The sequence below is a fragment of the Salvelinus sp. IW2-2015 genome, linkage group LG4q.1:29 (genome assembly GCF_002910315.2).
Source record: "Salvelinus sp. IW2-2015 linkage group LG4q.1:29, ASM291031v2, whole genome shotgun sequence".
Lineage (NCBI taxonomy): Eukaryota > Metazoa > Chordata > Actinopteri > Salmoniformes > Salmonidae > Salvelinus > Salvelinus sp. IW2-2015.
Window position 1 is genome coordinate 37,551,311 of NC_036842.1, and position 27,022 is coordinate 37,578,332.

The 27,022-nt window shown below is 41.7% G+C and overlaps 2 protein-coding genes across 2 annotated transcripts in view; both read left to right on the forward strand.

Annotated features, from left to right (window-relative positions):
• Positions 1-11,635, forward strand: part of tln1 (talin 1) — a 167,067-nt gene extending 155,432 nt beyond the window's left edge. Inside the window, 3 exon segments of the mRNA XM_070442899.1 lie at positions 5,521-5,703; positions 8,902-9,027; positions 9,809-11,635. Coding sequence (XP_070299000.1) covers positions 5,521-5,703; positions 8,902-9,027; positions 9,809-9,943 — 444 coding nt within the window. The 3' untranslated portion in view covers positions 9,944-11,635.
• Positions 11,636-12,500: 865 nt separating this feature from the next.
• tpm2 (tropomyosin 2 (beta)) overlaps positions 12,501-27,022 on the forward strand; it is a 30,928-nt gene continuing 16,406 nt past the window's right edge. Inside the window, 3 exon segments of the mRNA XM_023984656.2 lie at positions 12,501-12,804; positions 16,753-16,772; positions 16,774-16,876. Coding sequence (XP_023840424.1) covers positions 12,691-12,804; positions 16,753-16,772; positions 16,774-16,876 — 237 coding nt within the window. The 5' untranslated portion in view covers positions 12,501-12,690.

Here is a 27,022-nt window from a genome sequence, read left to right on the forward strand (position 1 = left end):
CGTATTTAGAAGCATCTCCTTAAGCGCAGTAGATGAGGTATTTTGAAGCATTCCTTAACCAGTAGAATGAGGTATTTTGAACATTTCCTTAAGCGGCAGTAGATGAGGTATTAGAACAATTCCTTACGCCAGTGATAGGTAATCATCGACATCCTTCACAAGCCAGTAGATGAGGTAATATGTCGAACCATTCGTTTAACCAGAGATGAGCGTAATTATGAATCATTCTTACAAAGTTCAGATGATTGGTATTGGAAAAACATTTTCGCTTATCCAGTAGATATGAGGTATTAGAAGCATTCTTCGCAGTACGATTAGGTATATCATCGAACATTCCTTCAACCAGGGTAAGATTGAGGTATTTGTACATCATCCCCTCTAAGCTAGCTAAGATTGATGGTATAATTGAACATCTTAAATACGTAGTATTAAGTAATAGTATTTCTCTTCAGGTAGATTACATTAGGGTCTCTAACGCAGTAGATGAGGTCTATGGAACATTCTAAGCAGTAGATGAGGTATTAGATTATACTTCATCTCCTTTAACCAGTAGATGAGGTATTATAGTAAATCTCCCTTAAAATCAGTAGTCTATTTGTATGCGTATTTAGAATAAATGATCTTAAGGGTTAGATAGATTTTCGACTCGGTAAGTTTAGAGGTCAATTTATTTCTCTTCTACATGCGGATGAGCTGTGAATTCTAGGTTTCATTACTTACTCTTCTTTGTTAGGTTAATCCTCTGCTCCAAGGTTGGCAGGTAATTTATTCAGTTGGTGGGATACTTTCTCGGTTTAGTATACCTCCTCGGGTTACTCTCTAGTTTAGTAATATCTCTCAGTTGGTAATCTTTCTCAAGTTGAGTAATGGATCCTCAGTTTTGGGTAATACTCTCACAGGGTTTAGTAATAATCTTCCCAGTTTAGTAAAAACTCAATCAGTTTTTGGGTAATACCTTTAGTTGGGTAATATCTCTCAGTTTTGTATACCTTTATTGGGTATATTTCAGTTTTGTACTTCTCTCGTTGAGTAATATTTCTCTAGTTTAGAATACATCTCAGTTTAGTATATCTCTTCATGTTTAGTAATATTTTCAGTTTGTAAACTCTTCGGTTGTATTTCTCTCAAGTTTAGTAAAATTCTCTCAGTTTAGTTAGTACTTCTCAGTTTAGTTAATATTCTCTAGTTTGTAATACTCTTCAGTTTTAATATTCCTCTAGTTTTAGTATATTTCTCAGTTTTAGTAAATTTCTCTAGTCTCTCAGTTTAGTAACATCCTCTCAGTTTAGTAACAATCTGCTCAGTTTGTAATTTCTTTCAGTTTGTATAGTTCTCAGTTTAAGTATATTTAGTTTAGTATATTCTCTCAGTTTGTATATTCTCTCAGTTTCGTAATAATCTTTCGGGTTGTTTAGAACATTCCTTAAGCTCAGTAGATGAGGTATTAGAATAATTGCGTATAACCAGTAGATGAGGTATTAGAACATTCCTTAACAGTAGATGAGGTATTAGAAGCATTCCTTAACCAGTAGATGAGGTATTAGAACATTCCTTAACCAGTAGATGAGGTATTAGAAACATTCTAACCTAGTAGATGAGGTATTAGAACATTCTTAACCAGTAGATGAGGTATTAGAACATTCCTAACCAGTAGATGAGGGTATTAGAACATTCCTTAACAGTAGATTAGGCTATTAGAACAATTCCTTAACCAGTAGATGAGGTATTGACATTCTTAACCAGTAGATGAGGTATTTGAACATTCCTTAACCAGTAGAACTGAGGTATTAGAACATTCTTAAACGCAGTAGATTGAGGTATTAGAACATTCTTAACCAGTAGAGAGGTATTTCGACATTGCTTAACCAGTAGATGAGGTATTTAGAAATTCCTTAACAGTAGATGAGGTATTGAACATTTTACGCACGTAGATGAGGTATTTGAAATTCCTTAACAGTAATGATCGTAATTGAGGATAGTATATATTCTTAAAGCGCGTAGATGATAAAATCTACCTAAGTGCACATTATAAGGAATATAATTATTAAATTATAGGTGGCAATCATTTCTTGCTATCGCATGTGAATTATAATAGAGGCATTCATTTTATCTCACCGATTTGATGACAAAGCGGAATACATTCACAACCCTCTTCTCCAACTCTCTGTTCCACTAGGCGCCCGAATGGTGGCCGCAGCGACAGCAACCTGTGCGAGGCAGCCAACTCGGCGGTGCAGGGCCACGCCAGCGAGGAGAAGCTGGTCAGCTCAGCCAAGCGGTGTCTGCCTCCACTGCCCAGCTCCTGGTGGCCTGCAAGGTCAAGGCTGACCAGGACTCCAGAACCATGAGAGGCTACAGGTCAGAGTGCTATGTACCTTATAGAGCTTCTCCTATTGTGTCCTCTACCCCCCCCGCCCCCCCCCGCAGCTGCTCTGTCTGCTCAGTTATACATACAAACCAATGTGACAGGGGGAGTCAGTTGAATGATTAACAGTCAGTCAAAAGGTTTTTCAAGTGGTGACACAGTGGTATAACTGCTATGACTCTGTCATAAAGACTGAGTTGCCATAATGCGGTGACGTGTGTCTTTGTTGTTTTAGCAGCACCTTATCCTCGCAGTGAAGCAATTCCTGATTTGGTCACAGTGATTTCCGTTCTTGTATGCTATTCATATCTTTATGGCTGACAGACCTGTCAATACCCACTGTAATTTTTTGCCTCAACTACGTCCGCTACCATTTGATTGTAATTGTGGGCTTTTGTCTCTACGCCTCTTAAGCATAATGTTTAGACCAGCTCGTTAGACCCAGTCCTTCTGGGTTCTGCAGTTCTTTTATTTCTTAGGAAAAAACTTTTGGGGGTGTCAAAGACCACAGTAGGGGCTCATTTAGAGAGGGCCGGAGCTGAGAAATGGTTTCCGAGGAGGGAGTGGAGATGTGTCACGGTCTAAATCATGATCTGTCTATTAGACATCCATTGCTACAGTTATTTTCTAGAAGTGTCTGTTGTTCCATAAAGAAAAGGACAGGTGAGGAAATCCACCCTTGTCTATTGTCTCAAGGCCGCCAATTCTTTTTCTCCCTTTGATAAGTACTGGAGGAGGCCAACTCATTTCAGACTGCTCAGTAGAAACGTATCTTATCAGTTTATTCTCTGGTGACACAGCAGAAGAGACATTTAACTTCGCTGTTAGCAAACTAGTCTTTTAGAGGTTTCTCATGAGAAACTCATCATTTCCACATCCATATATGGAGGGTATTCTGTTTCAGGAAGCTGTGTGTGAAAATCAGACAGTCCGCCTATTAAAGCTGTCAGCCATTACTGACGTGGGCCATCACAAGTTCAGTCCACTCTCTGGAAATAGTCGATTCTGTGTAGTTACAGGATTCCCCCAGCTCTATGCACACCAACCAGCCAACCGGCCCGTATTCTCTCATCCCAATCAGCAGCGGCTTATCTCCTGCTGTCTGGGCTTGCAGCTGCTGGGCTGGTCTTCCCATATAGTTTGTGTATACAGTGTCTCTCGAAACAACATAATTGCCTTTGAAAATGTGTAACCAAGCTGCGGCCTTTGATTACTGCCACACTGGAGAAGTTGAAGACTCACGTTTGTTTCCAATCCCCTTTGGAAGGCCATGTAGTTAGTTCAACGTTGCCTGGTTATTAAGGCCCGTTAAGATTAAGAGTCGATTGTAAGTGCTGTGTGTAAGGCTTGTGTGTAGGTACGTGGCCGCGGGGGTGTATGGGTATTCTGACTGTCCCTGACATGAAGCGAAGGCAGCAGGGGGTATCAGACCAGAGGGAGGTTAAAGTAGAGTCATTATACATAGGTTGGTTTGGAATTCTCATTGTTAGTCTATCCGGCCTATGATATACTAGACAACATACACATGGGCACATTCCATAAAAAGTGCCATAGGTTACATCGTTACTTAGCAACCGCACTGCTACTACTACTACTACAGATCCACTGTCTGCGTCTGGCCCAGCCATGCAACTTATACATCTGATTTCCACTGTAAAAGCCTTGACAATTGATAAACACGAAAAAAGAAAAAAGAATGCAGCTAGTTTGAAGGAATGTGCTCTTAGCTGTGTAGTTGGCTAGCTAGCAAGGGGGTATAGCCTCCATAGCAACCATTTTTGTTTGCCAATTGCAAACTTGCAAAGTTTCTAGACACATCAACCACAGTGCTGGCGTAAGTGTTTTGCTTTTCACGGGCAGAATAAAACTGAAATCAAACAAAACCAACTGAACGGCCTAAAATTGCACTTGACAACCATGTTGAGTGAATGTAGATCACGTTTGTTGAAAAACACTGTTAGTTTGGAGAATATCCTGCTTTTAAAATGGCTGGTACGCGCTTGGATATAAAATCAATTAATGTTATGACATGTTTTTGTCAATGGCTGTGATGTGGTGAAGCCATGAAGGCAAATTGCTAAATGAAGCCCATATATTTGCACATCCGCTGACATACTCGACAAATGAAGAACGACGACCTGAGCAGCAGTGTTGACCTGCTGTACGTATAATAGCGTATAGGAAATACACGTCAGGACAAGATAGCAATCTATGTTTATTAATTGTGTATAAACTCAAATGTATGAAACAAAACGCAGCTTGGTTTGTACGAGATATCGTTGCCATTGGGCATCTATAAATATAAAACATGAACCTCTTTCCCCACTACTGAACACAAACCTGGTACTGGCCCAGTCTCATGCGTGACGATTCCTTCCATAGTTTCGTGAAAGGTGCTGACAATGACTATGAAAGAACAAATATCCATGCCAGCACAAAAGATGGTTCAGATATTGCCACAATAGTGCTGAAAGAGTTTTTTAATTCAACTGTCCCACCATGTACGCTATTTTGGTCCAGTTACCAGGGAAAACAAACTGGCGTCTTTTACTGACTAGCAGCTGTGTTGGGACCCGACGGGGTTGTCAGCCATTGTGTTTTTATGTCAGGGCTAAGCATAACAGTGCACATGCCGAGCATAGGAGATAGTGATAAGGGCGAGCCGACGAATTGGACAGGAAAGCAGGCTCTGTGCCTTGCCAGCACGGGCTACCTGTTTCTCTAGCGTAAGCCTCAAAAGAGAGAAGGGGGGGGAAAAAAACACGTCTCCTTGTTTGTAATGGGCTTGCCAACGGAGTCTTTGTAACAAGTAATGTCTTTGCTTGCAGTGACTACGGCGAACAGCTCTTATTTGCTTTAAATTGAACATTCCTTAACCAGTAGATGAGGTATTCGAACATTCCTTAACCAGTAGATGAGGTATTTGAATATTCCTTAACAAGTAGATGAGGTATTAGAATATTCCTTAACCAGTAGATGATCAAAATCTACCTAAAGTAGCACCATTACTAAGGAATATAACTTATTAAATTTATGGTGGCATCATTTCTTGTCTACGCATGTGAATTAATAATAGAGGCATTCATTTATCTCACCGATTTGATGACAAACGGAATACATTCACAACCCTCTTCTCCAACTCTCTGTTCCACTAGGCCCGAATGGTGGCAGCAGCGACCAGCAACCTGTGCGAGGCAGCCAACTCGGCGGTGCAGGGCCACGCCAGCGAGGAGAAGCTGGTCAGCTCAGCCAAGCAGGTGTCTGCCTCCACTGCCCAGCTCCTGGTGGCCTGCAAGGTCAAGGCTGACCAGGACTCCCAGACCATGAAGAGGCTACAGGTCAGAGTGCTATGTACTTATAGAGCTTCTCCTATTGTGTCCTCTACCCCCCCGGCAGCTGCTCTGTCTGCTCAGTCTATACATACAAACCAATGTGACAGGGGGAGTCAGTTGATGATTAACAGTCAGTCAAAAGGTTTTTCAATGGTGACACAGTGGTAAACTTGCTATGACTCTGTCATAAAGACTGAGTATCCCATAGGGCGGTGACGTGTGTCTTTGTTGGTTTTAGCACAGCCTTATCCCTCGCAGTGAAGCAATTCCTGATTTGGTCACAGTGATTTCCGTTTTGTATGCTATTAGTCTTTAATGGCTACAGACCCTGTCAATACCCACTGTAATTCTTTTGGCCTAAACTACGTCCCTGCCATTTGATTTTAATTGTGGCTTTTGTCTCTACTGCCTCTTTAACAATAATGTTTAGACCAGCTTAGACCAGTCCTTCTGGGGTTCTGCAGTTTTTATTTCTTAGGAAAAAAACTTTTTGGGGGCGTCAAAGACCACAGTTAGGGCTCATTTGGAGGAGGCCGGAGCTGAGAAATGGTTTCCGAGGGAGGGAGTGAGATGTGTCACGGTCTAAATCAATGGCTCTAAATCAATGGCTCTATCTATTAACATCCCATTGCTACAGTATTTCTAGAAGTGTCTGTTGTTCCATAAAGAAAAGGACAGGTGAGGAAATCCACCCTTGTCTATTGTCTCCAAAGGCCCCAATCTTTTTCTCCATTTCATAAGTACTGCGAGGAGCCAACTCATTCAGACYTCAGTAGAAACGTATCTATCAGTATTCTCTGGTGACACAGCAGAAGAGACATTTAACTTCCTGTTTAGCAAACTATCTTTTAGAGGTGTGTCGTCATGGAAACTCATCATTTCCACAATCCATATATGGAGGGTATTCTGTTTCAGAACTGTGTGTGAAAATCAGAAGTCCAGCCTATCAAAGCTGTCCCAGCATTACTGACGTGGGCCATCCACAGTCAGTCCWCTCTCTGGAAATAGTCGATCCTGTGTAGTTACAGGATCTCCCCCCAGCTCTATGCACACCAACCAGCCAACCGGCTCATATTCTCTCATCCCAATCAGCAGCGGCTTATCTCCTGCTGTTCYGGGCTTGCAGCTGCTGCTGGGTCATTCCCATATAGTTGTGTATACAGTGTCTCTCGAAACAACATACATTGCCTTTGAAAATGTCGTAACCCAAGCTGCGGCCTTTGATTACTGCCACACTGGAGAAGTTGAAGACTCCACGTTTGTTTCCAATCCCTTTTGGAAGGCCATGTAGTTAGTCAACGTTGCCTGGTTATTAAGCCCGTTAAGATTAAGAGTCGATTGTAGTGCTGTGTGTAAGGCTTGTGTGGTAGGTACGTGGCCGCGGGGTGTATGGGTATTCTGACTGTCCCTGACATGAAGCGAAGGCAGCAGGGGGTATCAGACCAGAGGGGGTTAAATAGAGTCATTATACAATGGTTGGTTTGGAATTCCCATTGTTAGTCTATCCGGCCTATGATATACTAGACAACATACACATGGGCACATTCATAAAAAGTGCCATAGGTTACATCGTTACTTAGCAACGCACTGCTACTACTACTACTACAGATCCACTGTCTCGTCTGCCCAGCCATGCAACTTATACATCTGATTTCCACTGTAAAAAGCCTTGACAATTGATAAACACGAAAAAAGAAAAAAAGAATGCAGCTAGTTTGAAGTGAATTGTCTTAGCTGTGTAGTTGGCTAGCTAGCAAGGGGGGTATAGCCTCCATAGCAACCATTTTTGTTTGCCATWGCAACCTGCAAAGTTCTAGAACAATCAACCAGTGCTTGGGTAGTTTTGCTTTACACGGCAGAATAAAACTGAATAAAACTAACAACCAGTGAACGCCTAAAATTGCACTTGACAACCAATGTTGGTGAATGTAGCATCACGTTTTGTTGAAAAATGTATAGTTTGGAAATAATCTGGCTTTTTAATGCTGGTAACCCTTGGTATAAAATCAATAATGTTATGACATGTTTTGTCATGGCTGTGATGTGGTGATAGCCATGAGGCAAATTGCTAAATGAAGCCATATACTGCACATCCCTGACATACTCGACAAATGAGAGAACGGACCACTGACAGCAGTGTTGACTGCTGTCGTATCAAAGCGGTATGGAAATACACCTCAGGAAAGGATAGCAATCTATTTTTATAATTGTGTAAATCAAATGTATGAAACAAAACCACTTGGTTTGTACGAGATATGTTGCCTTGGGCATAAAAAATAAAACCATGAACCTTTTCCCACTACTGAACCAAACTGTACTGCCCCAGCCTGGTGACGATTCCTCCATAGTTGCTGGAAGGGTGCTGAAAATGACTATGAAAGAAAAATATCCATGCCAGCACAAGATGGTTCAGATTTGCACAATAGTGTGAAAAGAGTTTTTAATTCAACCTCCCACACCTGTACGCTATTTTGGTCAGTACCAGGAAAACAAACCTGGCGTCTTTTACTGACTAGCAGCTGTTGGGGATCCGACGGGGTTGTCTAGCATTGTGTTTTATGTCAGGGCTAAGCTAACAGTGACATTCCGACCATAGAGATAGTGTAAGGGGAGGGAGAATTGGACAGGAAAGCAGCTCTGGCCTTGCCAGCACGGTACCTATTTTCTCTCAGCGAAGCCTCAAAAGGAGAAGGGTGGAAAAAAAACACGTCTCCTTGTTTGTAATGGGCTGCCAAGTGAGTCTTGGTAACAAGTATGTTTTGCTTCAAGTGAACTACGGCGAACAGCTCCKTATTGCCTTTTAAAGCAATCCCCAAGCGTGAAGAGAGAGCAGGGTGTTTGGGTCCTCTCCAGTAGCTCTGGCTGGAGGCAGACATTCCCTTTCCAGGGGCACTGTTTATGAACAGTAGGAGTGGAGAAGTCATGGTCTTAACCGAAAGCTATGTGTCAGTCAGTCGTCAGTGTTCCACACCCCTTTTGGGAGCCCAATTCACTTTTAAAATCCTGTCTGGAATTTCGTTTTTTTTTTCTTACAGGGCTACATTATTGAAATGTGATTACACTCGTCTTTAAAAGGCCTGCACACAGTGTGCTGGATATCACAGAAAAGTGTGTGTCTGTAAGCATCTTAAAGTGTGAATGCTTTGGGTTTTGGCTTAGAGTTTGTGTCACCTTGACCCCACTGTCCATTCTGAACTTCCACAGGCTGCCGGAAATGCTGTTAAGAGGGCCTCYGATAGCCTGGTGAAGGCGGCACAGAAAGCAGCCTTTGACGCCCAAGACGAGCAGGCCGTGGTTGTTAAGAGCAAGATGGTGGGCGGCATTGCTCAGGTAAGCAGAGGGCCACGAGAGCCTGCTGGAATTTTCACACAAACTTCCCATCGATGTAAGGACTATTTCAGTGCAATAGAGGAAGACAGTGTCATTCTATGACACCCGAATTCACATTCAGAATTCCTTTCTTAAAGATCACATATGAGGCATGTTTTGTATATCTGTTGGTGTGTATACCTGTTTCCATGCGCCTATCTGTTAATCTATGTATGGAAGGAGGTGTGTTCTGGGTGTTAACCAGTTGTGTTCTGTCTGTTAGATCAGGGTGTTAACCAGTTGTGTTCTGTCTGTTAGATCAGGGTGTTAACCAGTTGTGTTCTGTCTGTTAGATCAGGGTGTTAATCAGTTGTGTTTCCTGTCTGTTAGACTAGGGTGTAACAGTTGTGTTCTGTCTGTTAGATCAGGGTGTTACCAGTTGTGTTCTGTCTTTAGATCAGGGTGGTTAACCAGTTGTGTTTTGTCTGTTAGATCAGGGTGTTAACCAGTTGTGTTCTGTCTGTTAGATCAGGGTGTTAACCAGTTGTGTTCTGTCTGTTAGATCAGGGTGTTACCAGTTGTGTTCTGTCTGTTAGATCAGGGTGTAACCAGTGTGTTCTGTCTGTTTAGATCAGGGTGTTAACCAGTTGTGTTCTGTCTGTTAGTATAGGTGTTAACCAGTTGTGTTCTGTCTGTTAGATCAGGGTGTTACCAGTTTGTGTTCTGTCTGTTGATCAGAGTGTTACCAGGTGTGTTCTGTCTGTTAGATCAGGGTGTTAACCAGTTGTGTTCTGTCTGTTAGATCATTGCTGCCCAGGAGGAGATGCTGAGGAAGGAGAGGGAGTTGGACGAGGCCAGAAAGAAGCTGGCCACCATCCGACAGCAGCAGTACAAGTTCCTGCCCTCCGAGCTCAGGGAGGACGGGCAGGAGCAGTGATGAAACGTGCACACACACACACACACACACACACACACATACATATATACAGCGAAGACAAATCCGATGTTCAGGGCCTACACGCCCAGGCTATGTTAGAGAAAAGAGGAAAACGAAGAGGTATTATGCTTGAAGAGGAGCAATATTAGGGTGTGATAATTAAAAAGAAAGGAAAGGGGTAAAAAGTGAAAGCATTAGGGTGTTTATTTTAAGTGAATTTTTTTCTTAGATTATTTGTCACGTTCAAGAGCGTTACAGTGCCACTGGTTTTGTTTTTGGATAATGCTAAAAAAATATATATATATGTATCCAAGTCTTTGAGGTAGTCCTTGATAGTTTGTGATTTAATTGAGCGTTTAGGTCCTAGATTGCATGTGTTCACTGCCGCTTCACCGTTTTTATTAAATTCACATCCTCCTGCCAATAACCGATATTTGCCTTTAACGCTAGCATGCTATTATTTTAGTGAGCACAATAACTATCTGTTTGGCGGTGTCTGTTTTTTGCTTTTTTGGATTCGAAAAATGCAGTCACCAAAAGGTGGTCTTACAGCGCGGGTAAGTGTTGAGATCTTACTTGACTGACCAATGATTTTAACTGGCCAGGGTGAACGGTAAGAGACGGTCGGTCACCCTGCAACACAGAGCTCAGCTAGGTGTTTACCATAAACAACCGTGGCTTTGGTCAGATCCCAAAGAAGACATTGTTTAACAAGAATGTGTGTTGTCAGGTAGGCTCCTCCTTTTTATTTGAACCAATGACATTTAACTGTATTTTGTTGCAATTTGGACCAGAGGTGCAATGATTTACTTTGCGATTAAACAATTCATAGAGAGAAAACAGATCTTTTTTTTTTCTTTCTTTTTTTAAAGATAAATAATGCTATGAAATGTGTTACAAATGGTATYTTCTATTACATTTATATGTTAATAAAGTATATGTGAGTATTTGTTTGTGTCATCATATGAACTTTTGGACCTGATATTATCTGTGTTTGAAGCTCATAAAGCCATACTTTGCTTTCTTCAGGACATTGTTTAGAATCATGAATGACTGTTCCTTCGGGTGCTATTGATTGGTTAAAATCTTTATCAGATGTAGACTGTGTAATATGCATCTAATAGCCAACTGTAACCAGTAGATCTTTAGACACAAATTTAGATATGTATTTTGGGGTAATTTCTCTTGTCACACAGTACAATCCTATGATGGSCATTGTATGCAAAGGATAATGTGTCCAATGTTGTTGTTATTAACCGTCAGGTACCCTGAATTGCCAGCCTATTTCACATTGTCAGAGGCCTCATTGTAACCTAACCTTCTTTCAACATATCATTGAGTCAAAAAGTGCCTGCTATATGTATTTTACAACTAATTGTATTTAACTGTTAACGTTTTCCCATCTTCAAGTGCACTTATCCATTTGTTTAACTTAACACATCATATAAATCCACTCTTTTACAAACATTTGTTCTCTCTTTTCTCTTAATCGAAATAGTTGGATAGAAAACAACTGTTAAGTTGCCTATGTGTTGATTACAAACATAGGGAAAGCGTGAGTGTTTTTTTCTTTTCATTTTCTAATTGTTTTGTTGACCTTTCTGATTTTGATACTATATACATGTATTAACAGTGCTATAGTATTGTAAAAGAGATTTATGGTCAATAAAGCTGGTTTTCTCTGAGAAGTTATTTTATTTCTCTTTATGAAACATTAAAATGTTGAAGAAGTCACTTCTTTATCAATGCTTCATATCATAATATGACCTGCTATGCTGATATTCAGACAGGTTAACATGAGTAAAATAGACTTGCCATTGTGAACGAATTCTAGTCGCATCAAGTCTACAGTAGCCTAGTCAGTCACAAATACATTTCCCCATGGCTCCTTACTGTACCTTGTCGTTTGTGACCGGTCATTCTTCACCAAAGACCAACTTCGTCCCCAGGTGGCTGCTGCTAACCGGCACCAACTACCCTCARTCTTGGCAACATAACTTTTTACTGTTGTTACAACTTGTTTCTGTTATTTTCCCYTCTTTGAAATACCATAAGAAACAGCCCATGCCCTGACAGACTTKTATCAATGAACAAGCCTAGTTCAGGCGAACAAACTAAGACGACACTGGCTGTAATGTCGTCAAGTGTGCAAATTGTATTAAATGTGGACATAAATGAACCCATGAAGAGGAAGAGCGCATGAAGGCTATAACTTTTACATGAGCTGGTTAAAACCATGCCTAATTGCGTCCCCCAGTGCGCTCGGGAGTGAACGGCAAATACAGGGGAAATTAAATACACACAAGTAGACCTATTAAAGATGGCCAACCTTTTCATTACATGATGTGGGCACCTATATCCCTATGTCTACAGATATATTTAGGTCCAATATCATACCACAGACATTCGAACGTTATATGAAATCGGAGCCTTCCAAAAATGGACAAAATCTGTGCGCCTAATTCCTACCCAACGCGTTGAACGAATCACAGGCGCGCGACGTCACTCTAGCTCGGGCGTGATTTATCTGAACTTTCCAAAAAAAGTATTGGGCTCTGGACAGAATTACATCCTCCCATCCTCCCTTACCTAATCCAGACTAGCTTTGTCTCATCACTCGGCTCGAGGTGCTGCTTCTGTGAACTTCAGTCCTCTGTCCTCTGTGTGGCTCGTGCGCGTCCGTCGAGAGCACCAACTCTGAACCCTTTTCGCCTGTTATTAGGAGAGAGAAAAAAACAACAGTAACCATGGAAGCCATCAAGAAGAAAATGCAAATGTTGAAACTGGATAAGGAGAATGCTATTGATCGGGCAGAGCAAGCAGAAGGAGACAAAAAGGGGGCAGAGGACAAATGCAAACAGGTATGGGAATATAACTAACTGAACAAGAGGGCATTCCCTGCCTTTTCATTGCTTGAAGGGAGAGGGGCAACTGTATCTAATGCCAATAGAAATTGATTTTACACTGATTTATTCAATTTAATGATTATACTGCTCCCCTCTGTCAACTATGAAGTGGTTTGGTCATTGACAGACAGTATGTCATCCACATATGGTAATCCATGTACAATCTATTCTACAATATACAATAAACATACTGTAAAAACTCAGTCAGTGATTTTATTAAATATTTTATCAAATATTTACTATATTTCAAGTATGTAGTTTCTACCCTGAAACACATGGTAAGACAGATGTCCAACGTCTATGTGGAAGATAGGTAAGTGTTTGTTCTAAATATCCTCTTGTGAAGTTATCCATGAAGCTACTTCAGACTTTTGCAACTACAAATAATAAATGTCCTTATAGTCTCTTCAATGGTGTTTCATGGGTACAGCGGGCCGATCGGAGTGAAGTGGATTAGATAGATGGACAGATCCCACCAGACGGCCCAGCCAGTTTGAGGTTATTACRGGCAGTGTTAAATTCCCCGAGTCAAAGCACATTGATGAAGGGGGCATAAGCTGACTTAAGGAGTACAGTGTGAATGAGTGTTTCATTTTGAAGTATAAACTGGGTGGTTCGAGCCCTGAATGCTGATTAGCTGACAGCCGTGGTATATTTAAGCAATAATGCCTGAGGGGGTGTGGTATATTGGCTATATATCACAAACCCCAGTGGTGCCTTATTGCTATTTTAAACTGGTTACCAACGTAATTAGAGCAGTAAAAATAAATGTTTTGTCATACCTGTGGTATACGGTCTGATATACCACGGCTGTCAGCCAATCAGACCGTATACCACGGGGAGGACAAAACATGTATTTTTACTGCTCTAATCACGTTCGTAACCAGTTTATAATAGCAATAAGGCAACTCGGAGGTCAGTGGTATATGGAAAATATACCACGGCTAAGGGCTGTATCCAGGCACTACGTGTTGCATCGTGCTTAAGAATAGCCCTTAGCCGTGGTATATTGGCCATATACCACACCCCCTCAGGCCTTATTGCTTAAGTAGCAAACCCAAATTGTCAGTAYTGACCCAATCAGGGAACTTGAGAATACCAGTCTTCCCAATGATCATATGTCCAGTGTCATCTCTCATTTGTTATAATTTAACCATTGAAGATGGTCAGATTCTGTATTATACAAGTGTTAGCTAGCCTTCAAGAAATAGACACAATTTAAGGTGTTTGAGTTTTAACCCTGTCACGTCCTGCAATCAACTTCTGCCACTTTTCTGTTGGAAAATCAAGWCCGGGATAGAATGACTAAAGACACTCTCCAGTCATCATTTTGGATCCAACCCCATCTCAGAATCAGTTACATCTTGGTCCGAGCTTTTTCATGTTCTCCCTCTCAGCTGTTACCCATGGTCTGTCTATGATGAACACTTCTCATAATGTTGACATTATGGCTCCATAGCAGCTTAGCCCTTCTCCCAGTTTCATTCTATTTTCTGCCTTTGGACATAGGCTACTCCCTACCATCCCCCATGGGAACAAGAAAACCATCTTTCTGCTTTGTCTTGAGCATTTGGAAGTAAATGATYGAACGCATATGCACCTTCAGAGCTGTGGCATTTAAAAAAAAAAATCATCCCTACCTACACAACTTGTCAGATTTGGCAACAACTGATTGTGTAGCTATACCTGGACCTGGACCTGGACAAGAGAAGATACACCATCTCATTCTACTGTACCTCATTTTTACTGTTATGAAGCTACTTCCTACCTCAGCTGCCTCAAGAACCCAGATTAATGATGGAGATTTGGAATGGATCCTCCTCCTGAATAGAAAATAGCTTGAGCTTATATGGACATGTACAGTACTGAACCAAATTGCTTCTGGTCACTTTAGACTTGACTAATATTACCCATTATGTTATGTGAGTCCTCTCTTTCCGTTTAGTTCCCAAGTAACGAAAGCCACCAGTGGCTTGGAATGGAATGGAAATGGAACCCCCCCCCCCTTGTCCTTGAACATTTGTCTACCCCCCAGTGTGTATTTGTGATACCATGGAGAACATTTGCTTCCGTGGCGGCGAATAACTAATGGTCTAATCGCTTCAGCTTTTGTTGGCGTCTAAATKTTCCATTCTACTCATCTGTCATGTTTAATTGACGTAGTCAGCTAGAACCAAATGGAGCCTCTCTATAAATAGGAGTAGTCTTCCCTCACAAGTATTTGTTCGCAGATGACCACACCTTGGGCTATTCTGATTCCAGCACCGACATTTCTCTTTGGAGCAGCCTTGACGGTGGCATGTCTATTGGAATTGTTGTTCAACAAAGAAAAAGGGGATCAAGGCTGGAACCAAAATAACATGAAAGAGCAGCAGGCCTGGGATCAGAATGGCCCTCTCACATAGCTGGAGCCCAAAAGACCGCTGTAATCTGTCAGATGTAATAAAAGAATGACATTCATCACAAGGACATAGTGTTCACGGTTCACACACTGCCGCTGTCATTCACATTCACAATGGGCTTTTTCTAGGTTAGAGGGGATCTTTTCTATCGACGATCCTAACCACATGAAGCTTCTTTGGTTGTAGCCTAGACATTTTTAACACTCGTCAGGAAGATTTTYTTTTAATTACATTGGGAAAGATAGCAAGAACTTAGATATGATGAGGTGAACAGGGGACCCCCCAAAACAAGCAACCCTCCTACAGGTACACTCAACTCTCAAAAGCTTCAGTCTATGACCAGGGCACCATTTTTCTCTTTTTACTTTACTTGACCTTTACCWTAAACAGTAGTAGCAGAGAGTCGCTATCGTCACAAGAATACAATTAATAGGTGTCTGCTTTTACGAGGCCGCGGAGGGAGCTATGTCCGGCTGCCAGGCTTGTGGATAATGCACAGGGGTTTATTTGATGCCCGTTGAAAGGGGAGACTGAGCGAACATCACCAGCTGCAGCCCCAGTCACTCTGAGACTATGTTTAGTCACAAATGCCACCCTATTCCCTACATAGTGCACTACTTTTGATGGGCACTGGTGAAAGGTAGTGCACTAGTGAAAGGTAGTGCACTATGTAGGGAATAGGGTGGCATTTGGAAAACAACCTATGACTCTGGAGGGACACTATGACAGCTTTCCCTTTATAAGTCTGTCCTCATGCCTGGCCCAACCTGCCCTGGTCAGCCTCAGGCAGTGCTCTGTTATACCCAGACACATCGACTGGAGAATAGATTATAACCTTCAACAGGACAGTTCTTGTACTGCCAACTCAATCTATATGCAGTATGGGTCCCACTTCAAACTAAAAAGGAATTCGCTTTTAAGGCATACTGACGCCTTCATAAACCCTTCATAAACCCTTTATAAACCCTTCATAAACCCTTTATAAACATTCATAAACCCTTCAAAACCCTATGTAAATCCTTCATAAACCCTTCATAAAACCTACATAAACCCTTCATAAACCCTTTATAAACCCTACATAAGCCCTTCATAAACCCTACATAAGCCCTTCATAAGTAAACGATATGCTTAAGGCGGCATCAAGGACCGTGCCATATTAAGCGTCATATATATAAGGAGCTGTTATATCACTCTTTATGCAGTAGGACTTTGCTTATGAATGATTTGTGAAGCATCTATGTAGTGCTTATGGAGACTTCTGTGAATGCTCTTTAGAGTAGGTTTGATATGAATCGGTTATGTATCTTATTGAATCGGTTATGTATCTTATTGAATCGGTTATGTATCTTATTGAATATGACTCTAACAAACAAACAAAATGGATTGGTCCCCTGACATTATTGTGTGTGTGTGTGTGTGTGTGTGTGTGTGTGTGTGTGTGTGTGCGTGTGCGTGTGCATGTGCGTGCGTCGCGTGCGTGCGTGCGTGCGTGCGCTCCTAGCTGGAAGAAGAGTTGCTGCCCTGCGAAGAAGCTGAAGGGAGTAGAGGATGAGTTGGATAAATACTCCGAGTCGCTGAAGGACGCCCAGGAGAAGCTGGAGCAGGCTGAGAAGAAGGCCACAGACGTGAGTGACACAGGGCAACACTAGGAGGTCACTACGACCACGGTGACGTCAAAGCACGGCACACACACACGCGCACACAGACACACACCATTAAGGCATGTACATACACACACCCCAGTTACAGATATGGGTGACATGGTAGTGCTTTTAGGCAATGTATCACTGCAGTACACAGACGAGCAACTGACTCCAGAGACTACTGCATAATTCCCTCCTCTTTGTTGATTTTCACTGGTCATTTAGATAATAATATGTCAGAATATGTTATGGCTAAAGCATTTCCCCTACTAAGTTATTGTCATAAATTCACCTATAAAATGAAACACTTCATTGGGATTTAGGATTGTATTTCATCAAGGATGCCAAGATCCTCCAGCCATATAGTTTTCACAATTTCACCATTGCTGCCTGTCATTAAAGCACACTTGTAATGTTATACTATGTAAAAGTATACACAGCTAAATGTGTCGTCAGGTCATAAATCAGTAGGCTGTCAGGCCCCAGGTCCCGTTGTCTCCCCCTGGTGGGATAAACCCGCACTGCACAGTGTGGGCAGTATGCTTCTGTCAAACCTCCCAGGTTTTGTCCCAATTATCTCACCTTCCTCCCAATGTGAGCGCTTGTTCACTTGCCCTTGCTGATTTGAATGGAAATGACTAATATGAGAAATATGGTGTAAACTCCTACCAGCCCACATGCCTCCACCAAAGGAAATATTATTGGGACGCACCTCAAGTTCCATCCTCTCCGGCCATGCCCATCAACATCTGAAAACCAAACTCTTCAAAGAGAATCTTAAATAATCCCACAGCGCCCCCCTCCCTCCTCATGAGAATATTTGGCTGTGTTTACACACGCAGTCCAATTCAGATCATTTGACAATTATTTGGCATATATGATACCTATCTGATCTTTTCCCTAATATGTAAATAGCAACAAACAAAAAAACACATGGAATCTGATCTTTTGACTTCCAATTTACACCACCTCCATATGTGGATCTCAATCCTGATACAATTCAGTCTGGATGCTCAGATCTGATTTATTTTGCTCTGAAATGTTTTCTTTTTGCACATACCATGCCGTTACCACGTCAACTACACAAAATTTAAAGGAACAGTGACAGGAAATGAGCATTGCATCTGTGTACTACTTCAAATGCTACATCAATGTGAATCCACAAATCTGATATGGGCCAGTTGGAACCCCATTGATCAAGCGACCTTGCTTGTTGACAGCTGCGACGGAGAAGGTGCCGAACCTCGACCTGTATCACATTTTGCAAACACAGCATAAAGCTTGTCAGCACCTTGGAGTGAAGGCAGGGAATGATTTGGTTTGAGTTTCTTTGATTGCTGTGTTCTCTGGTCCGCACTTTGTCTGACTCCGGTCAAATACAGGTCTAATGTGTCAACATGGTGTCAGAACGGTTCACAGAAACCGTATAATACAGTACGCTGCAGGAAACCTTTACGCCGGATTAGCAGTGGTAGTAAACTATAAGTAAACCTTCAGTTGTTGGTATAACTTTTTGTCATCATTCGTACTGTACCTTAAGACAGGACGATGTTTTTTCTAAATGATGTCTCATAGCCTTTCTTATGATTTTATGATCTGGTATACACATTCACGTTACCTTATATAGTATTGTTTTATATGTCATCATAGGCCTTTCCCCATTGAGTAGGGGAAAAAAGGGATCCGAAAGGGTTCTTTGGCTGTCCCCATAGGAGTATCATTTTTGGTTCCAGGTAGAACCCTTTTGGGTTCCATCTAGAACCCTCTGTGGAAAGGGTTCTACATGGAACCAAAATGATTATACCTGGAACCAAATAGGGTTCTTCCAAAGGTTATCCTAAGAGTATAGCAAGACAACCTGTAACACAGAAAAGGCAGCCACCCTAACAACCCAATTCAGATTAATTTTTATTCATATCCAATCTTTTTTTCTGACTGTCCACACTCAGTTTTATATGTGGCCCATATCAGATTTGTGCATTCACATTGATGTAGCATTTGAAGTAGTACACAGATGCGATGCTCATTTCCTGTCACTGTTCCTTTAAATTTTGGGGTAGTTGACGTGGTAACGGCATGGCATGTGCAAAATGGAAACATTTCAGAGCAAAATAAATCAGATCTGACCAGACTGAGTTGTATCAGGATTGAGATCCACATTTGGAGGTGGTGTAAATTGGAACTCAAAAGATCAGATTCCATGTTTTTTTGTTATTGCTGTTTACACATTAGGGAAAGATCAGATAGGTATCAGATATAACAAATAATTGTCAAAAGATCTGAATTAGGTTGCCTGTGTAAACACAGTCAAATATTCTCATGAGGAGGGGGTGCACTGTGGAATTATTTAAGATTATGGACTCCCGAGTGGCGCAGCGGTCTAAGGCACTGCATCTYAGTGCAAAGGGTGTCACTGCAGGACCTGGTTCGTCTCCAGGCTGCATCACAACCGACCGTGATTGGGAGTCCCATGGGGCAGCGCACAATCGGCCCAGCGTCATCTGAGTTTGGCCGGGGTAGGCCGTCATTGTAAATAAGAATTTGTTCTAAACTGACTTGCCTAGTTAAATAAAGGTTAAATATATATATATTTTTTTAATAATCTTTGAAGAGTAGGGTTTTCGGAAGATGGGCAGGGACTCGGTTCCACCATTGGGGTGCCAGGACAGAGAAGAGCTTGGACTGGGTTGAGCGGGAGCTCAAGAGACAAGATGTGGCTCAAGAGACCAACTTGGGTTGGGTTGGGGTGTAGAGTTTGAGCAGAGCCTGAAGGGAGGAGCAATTCCTCTTTCTGCTCTGTAGGCAAGTACCACGGTCCTGTAAGCGGATGCGAGCTTCGATTGGAAAGAGGGAAGAAGAAAAGTAGTTGAGCGTCATCCACATAGCAATGATAGGGGAGACCATGTGAGGACATGACGGAGCCGCGTGACTTGGTGTATAGAGAGAAGAGAGGGCCTAGAACCGAGCCCTGGGGGACACCAGTAGTGAGAGTACGTGGTGCAGACAGAGATCCTCTCCACGTCACCTGGTAGGAGCGGCCTGTCAGGTAGGATGCAATGTGTGTGCAGAGCCTGAGACCCCCAGCCCTGAGAGAGTGGAGAGGATCTGATGAGTCACTGTGTTGAAGGCAGCAAATAGATCTAGGAGGATGAGAACAGAGGAGAGAGAGACAGCTTTGGCAGTGCGGAGAGCCTCCGTGACACAGAGAAGAGCAGTCTCAGTTGAGCGACCCATCTTGAAGCCTGACTGGTTAGGGTCAAGGAGATTGTTCTGAGAGAGATAAAGAGAGAATTGATCAGAGACAGCATGCTCAAGTRTTTAGGAAAGAACAGAAAGAAGGGATACCGGTCTGTAGTTTTTGACATCAGAGGGATTGAGTGTTGGTTTCTTAAGGAGGGGAGCGACCCTGGCCATCTTGAAGTCAGAGGGGATGCAGCCAATGGTCAGGGATGAGTTGATGAGGGAAATGACGAATAGGAAAAAGTCTCAACTGCCCGCAACTCTGTTCTGTAAGCTCGCAATGAGTCACTCAACCATGGAGCAGGAGGGGATGGCCGAGCAGGCCGGGAGGAAAGAGGACARTGCGAGTCATAGGATGCGGACATTTTTTATAATTTATTTTATTTTATTTAACCTTTATTTAACCAGGTAGGCAAGTTGAGAACAAGTTCTCATTTACAATTGCGACCTGGCCAAGATAAAGCAAAGCAGTTCGACACATACAACAACACAGAGTTACACATGGAGTAAAACAAACATACAGTCAATAAAAATAAGTCTATATACAATGTGAGCAAATGAGGTGAGATAAGGGAGGTAAAGGCAAAAAAAGGCCATGGTGACGAAGTAAATACAATATAGCAAGTAAAACACTGGAATAGTAGATTTACAGTGGAAGAATGTGCAAAGTAGAGATAGAAATAATGGGGTGCAAAGGAGCAAAATAAATAAATAAATACAGTAGGGGGAGAGGTAGTTGTTTGGGCTAAATTATCGATGGGCTATGTACAGGTGCAGTAATCTGTGAGCTGCTCTGTCAGCAAGTGCTTAAAGCTAGTGAGGGAGATAAGTGCTTGCAGTTTCAGAGATAAATAATAAATAAATAAAAATGAGGAGATGGACAGGTGTGTGAGGGAGAAAAGAGATAATCTCCATTTAGGAGAAATGAGCAGCCCTGTGCCACCACCACGACGACCAAATCCTCTCGGAGTATGAGAGAAAATGTTATCAGATGAAGAGACAGCAGCTGGGGTAGCAGTGTTCTCTGGAGTGATCCATGTTTCCGGAAGGGTCAAAAAGAGACCAGGAATTCCACGTGGGTTGTGCGTGCAGGGTAAACTAAATTAGAATGGTTGCAGCCAAGGGGTGGGGRGCATCTGTAAAGCCTACGGGAGAGGAACGAACTGGGATAGAAAAACACACACATAGTTGCTAAAGCTACAAAATAGCAAATGAGATCATCTAAAAAATTACTAGGTAAGCTTCTCAAGTGAGAGAGTGGCGTGTAAGCAATAGCTGGGACCAGGCTAATTTCAACTCTGTACAGTACAGTTATGCTTCAGAGTTCCAATCAAGTTTCACCATGTCCATATAAGGACTGTGGCTGTCAGCATTCTAGACTAACTGTTCTCAAAATCCTTCCTAAAAACACAGTTTATAATTTCCTGATGTTCCACCCCTCCCGACCGCCGCCTCTTCCCGCTCCATCATCACGCCACTGTGATGATGTCACCAGAGTTGTAACCGTGCCAATAGAGGACAGTCACCAATAGCTGTCACTCTGATCTATTTAAAGACTGTGGCTATACCTGATGAGAGAGATGATTAGTTMATTTTCAGGCTTACTCATGATAGAAACCTGATAGACACTACCGGTTTTAAATATGTAAAGTTTAGTTATTTATACATAATTATTTTCAATAATTGAGTCGGGACGCTTTTTCAATGGCAAACCCAATGACACATGTAGCCTATTGGTATATTAACACTGTGGTTGATTATGCCACATATTTAAACACACAGAAATTACAACTTAGTAATTATGATACTCGTGTAAATCTTAAGCATGCGTGACATTAGACATCTCACATTCAAAACCTTTAACTTGTAACATTATAATGTTACCAAAGAAGGAAAAGAATTGAAAGAATGCAGTCTTGTTTATAGTGAAGTGAAGTCATGCTTTCCAGTTCATGCTCACAGCTTCACAATTAGTCTATTTTTCAGACTGTGTTTGGACAAAGCTCGCTCTCGCTCTCTCTCCGGCTCTCTCTCTCTCTCTCTCTCTCCTGTCTCTTTATCTCTCTCTCTCGTCTCTATCTTCTCTCTCTCTCTCTCTCTCTCTCTCTCTCTCTCTCTCTCTCTCTCTCTCTCTCTCTCTCTCTCTTCTCTCTCTTCTTCTCTGTCTCTTCTTTTCTTTTTCTCTCTCTTTCTCTCTCTGTTCTCTTCTTCTCTCTCTCTCTCTCTCTCTCTCTCTCTCTCTCTCTCTTCTCTCTCTCTCTCTCTCTCTCTCTCTCTGTCTCTCTCTTTATCTCTCTCTCTCTCTGGACAGGTTAAAAGAGTCAGACCTCTTATCAACTAAATGGTATTACATAAACACGCATTGGTTACACTCAAATAACTTATAACATGGTAAATTACAGATTCAACTAATGATAAATGCATAAAACTAAAAACCATATGTACTTTTCTGAGGCTACCATCAACAGCACAAGGCAAATAATCTAAATGTATATTTTTGTGGCATTGTATTGCTTTGAATTAGGATAATTATGCAATAGTCTACCACACACAAGTAAATAATTACAAGATCATCATTAAGTAGCTTGTCCTATTAAAGCCCTTTCATGGAGGAAAAACAGATACATAATCTGAAAATACTTGAAGACAAAACAGTAGGTAGCTACTAAAGTACACAGTTTAGGTCTCAAACGTTGAAACAAATAAATCCTGTTCATTCATATAMTGTTATTCGAGATAAATATGTTTAAATAATGGTTAGTAGGCTACAGTTAAACACTTTTTAAGAATATTAACTGACCCCCAGTCACAAGTAAATCTAAAGCCCACTGCTCCCGAGTGGAGCAGCGGTCTAAGGCACTGYATCTCAGTGCTAGAGGTGTCACTACAGACACCCTGGTTCGATTCCAGGCTGTATCACAACCGGCCGTGATTGGGAGTCCCATAGGGTGGCGTACAATTGGCCCAGCGTCGCCCGGGTTTGGCCGGGGGTAGGCCGTCATTGTAAATAAGAATTTGTTCTTAACTGACTTGCCTAGTTAAATAAAGGTTCAATTAAAAATGTTAATTAAACACATTTTTTGTATATATTCATACAGTGAATAGATTTACAGAAGCTCAGAAATGTGAGCGCCAATAATATTGATGTAGGATTGGCAAACAGAAATCCTTTTCTTTATTTTGAATAATATATTATTAATGTTATTATTTAGCTTTATATTTTTTTATGTGGATAGAGACAGCTGATTAGAAATGTATATGTGTATGCCATGCCACCTAGGTTACAATAACTAAGTAGAAGCTCATTCATCAACGTCTCTCTTCAGCAAGTTTACTTGCTACACCTGTTTTCTCCTGTGCGATCTATACCGTATGCTCAGCTCTACACACAGATCTCTCACAAAGTTGAGTATCTGTTTGAGAAGTTATCTTTTTACCCCTATTGTCCAGGTTAGTGAGCTTCCTCTGATGTTTCTTTTAGACATGTACCGTTTACTGAAGTGGGCTAAATCAGGGTCACAGAGTGTTTCTTGGTAAACAAATCAACTTTGAAACAAGTATACACCTCACACATATGGTTATGGGCTTTAAAAAAAAAAAGAAGACACCTGTACCATGTCAGATATAGAGTTTAAATGTATTACATTTTGACTTTGCTTCCCAATTTTATATACATCACAAAATATAACAAAACATAGAAGCACTGGATTTTCTTAATTATGAAAAATATTAATAACATTCCACCCATGATGCCTCTAGAGGGCGATGTGGTCATTTGACTGCAGGAAAGGGTTTTTATAGAGGAAACAGGGGAAATAATTTGGCCACAACAAACAAAATAAAGTGTAATGGAGTGTGGCTGGCTATACATCCACCACTGGGGTATATTATGAATTTGGCCATGTTCGTATGTGCATCATATCAAAGTAGAGATAGCCTATCCTCAATAACATTACATTTAAATGTTGATGACCCAATGGGCATAACAATGTAAATACAGTGCCTTCAGAAAGTTCAGACGCCTTGACTTTTTCCACATTTTGTTAGGTTACAGTCTTATTCTAAAATGTATTAAATCGTTTTTTCCCCTCCTCAATCAACACAAAATACCCCATAATGACAAAGTAAAAACAGGTGTTTAGAAATGTTTGATAATTTATAAAAAAATAAATAAGTATTCAGACCCTTTACTCAGTACTTTGTTGAAGCACCTTTGGCAGCAATTACAACCATGAGTCTTCTTGGGTATGACCCTACAAGCTTGGCACACCTGTATTTCGGGAGTTTCTCCCATTCTTCTCTGCAGATCCTCTCAAGCTCTGACAGGTTGGATGGGGAGCGTTGCTGCACAGCTATTTTCAGGTCTCTCCAGAGATGTTCAAATCGGGTTCTTGTCCGGGCTCTGGCTGGGCCACTCAAGGACATTCYGTGACTTGTCCCGAAGCCACTCCTGCATTGTCTTGGTTGTGAAGGTCGTTGTCCTGTTGGAAGGTGAACCTTCACCCCAGTCTGAGGTCCTGAGCTCTCTGGAGCAGGTTTTCATCAAGGATCTCTCTGTATTTTGTCCGTTCATCTTTGCCTCAATCCTGACTAGTCTCCCAGTCCCTGCCGCTGAAAAACATCCCCACACCATGATGCTGCCACCTCCATGCTTCTTAGTAGGGATGGTGCCAGGTTTCCTCCTTCAATCTTGGTTTCATCAGACCAGAGAATCTTGTTTCATGGTCTGAGAGTCTTTAGGTGCCTTTTGGCAAACTCCAAGCGGGCTGTCATGTGCCTTTTTCTGAGGAGTGGCTTTTGTCTGGCCACTCTACCATAAAGGCCTGATTGGTGGAGTGCTGCAGAGATGGTTGTACTTCTGGAAGGTTCTCCCATCTCCACAGAGGAACTCTAGAGCTCTGTCAGAGTGACTATCGGGTTCTTGGTCACMTCCCTGTCCAAGGCCCTTCTCCCCTGATTGCTCAGTTTGGTGGTGGTTCCAAACTTCTTCCATTTAAGAATGATGGMGGCCACTGTGTTCTTGGGGTCCTTCAATGCTGCATGCATTTTTTGGTACCCTTCCCCAGATCTGTGCCTCAACACAATCCTGTCTTGGAGCTCTACGGACAATTCCTTCGACCTCGTGGCTTGGTATTTGCTCTGACATGCACTCTCAACTGTGGGTCCTCATATAGACAGGTGTGTGCCTTTCCAAATCATGCCCAATCAATTGAATTTACCACAGGTGGACTCCAATCAAGTTGTAGAAACATCTCAAGAATTATCAATGGAAACAGAATGCACCTGAGCACAATTTCGAGTCTCATAGCAAAGGATCTGAAAACATATGTAAATAAGGTATTTCAGTTTTGTATGTTTTATACATTTGCAAAAGTGTCTAAAAACCTGTTTTCGCATTGTCATTATGGGTTATTGTGTGTAGATTGATGAGGGTGAAAAAGTATTTAATCCATTTTAGAATAAGGCTGTAACGTAACAAAATGTGGAAAAAGTCAAGGGGTCTGAATACTTTCCGAAGGCACTGTATATGCAGGTCTACAACAGAAAGAGAYTAAGAAGCATAGAAACAGGTCTCAAATAACATTTTAGTCATCTTATGTATTTAGTTCTGGGCCATCATTCCCAGTAACACGGTGGACACATTCAACAGCATGTCCAAAGTGTTGCCTTTCCTCAAGATAATATTGAAAATTTGCTCTAAGAATCAGCCCTCTAGTCCAGGGTTTCCCAAACTCGGTCCTGAGACACTCCATTTAGTATGATATGTTAAGTTTCGTAGGGTATGTATTAATTTGTGTATGTCCATCACCCATTTTGTATGATATGTTACGAATTACAATCCATATTATATGTTACGAATTTACAAAATGTACAATATGTTACGAATTTGCAAAATGTACAGTATTTTACGAATTTGCTAAATGTATGATATGTTACGAATTCTAGCTAGGTGGCTAAGATTAGCTAGCTGGCTAACGTTAGTTAGGCTAGGGGTTAGAATTAAGGTTAGGGTTAAGTTTAGGAGGTAGGTTAAGGTTAGGGTTAGCTAAAAGGGTTAAGGTTAGGGCTAGGGGAAGGKTTAGCTAAAAGTTTTAAGGTAAGGGTTATGGGAAGGGCTAGCTAGCATGCTAAGTAGTTACAAAGTAGMTAAAAAGTAGTAAGTAGGTGAAAAGTTGCTAATTAGCTAACATGCTAATGTTGTCCGTGGTGAGATTTGAACTCGTGTAACAGTATAACTTTACGTCCGTCCCCTCGACCCGGGCGCGAAYCAGGGACCCTCTGCACACATCAACAACAGTCACCCACGAAGCGTCGTTACCCATCGCTMCACAAAAGCCGCGKCCCTTGTAGAGCAAGGGGAACCACTACTTCAAGGTCTCAAAGCGAGTGACGTAACCGATTGAAACGCTATTAGCGCGCACCACCGCTAACTAGCTAGCCATTTCACATCCGTTACACTCGCAACCATTGGGTTGCTAGACATTTGCGTTATACCTTCGTTTTTGACTTAAGTAACTGTCTGTAACCATACAAATGTAACGTATCATACTAATTTCAGTGTCCTGGGTTTACATTTGCTATATTACGTCTAGTCTATGAGATCAGGCTACACTAGGGGGTTCTTTAGKGGTACTCCAGGCAGAGCAAGATTCAGTTGGTGGTACAGTAACCGAAAAAGGTTGGGAACCAAATCAAATCGTATTTGTCGCATGCATAGACCTTACCGTGACATTCTTACTTACAAGCCCTTGGTCTAAATTGCATATGGCCTAAATGACATATGCATGGACATACAGCATTGAGACACACATGCTTTATTTCAATAGAAAACAAAGAGATGCAGAGAAAAATTAAATGCTGCTCTTCAAAACTGGAAAAACGTTGTTT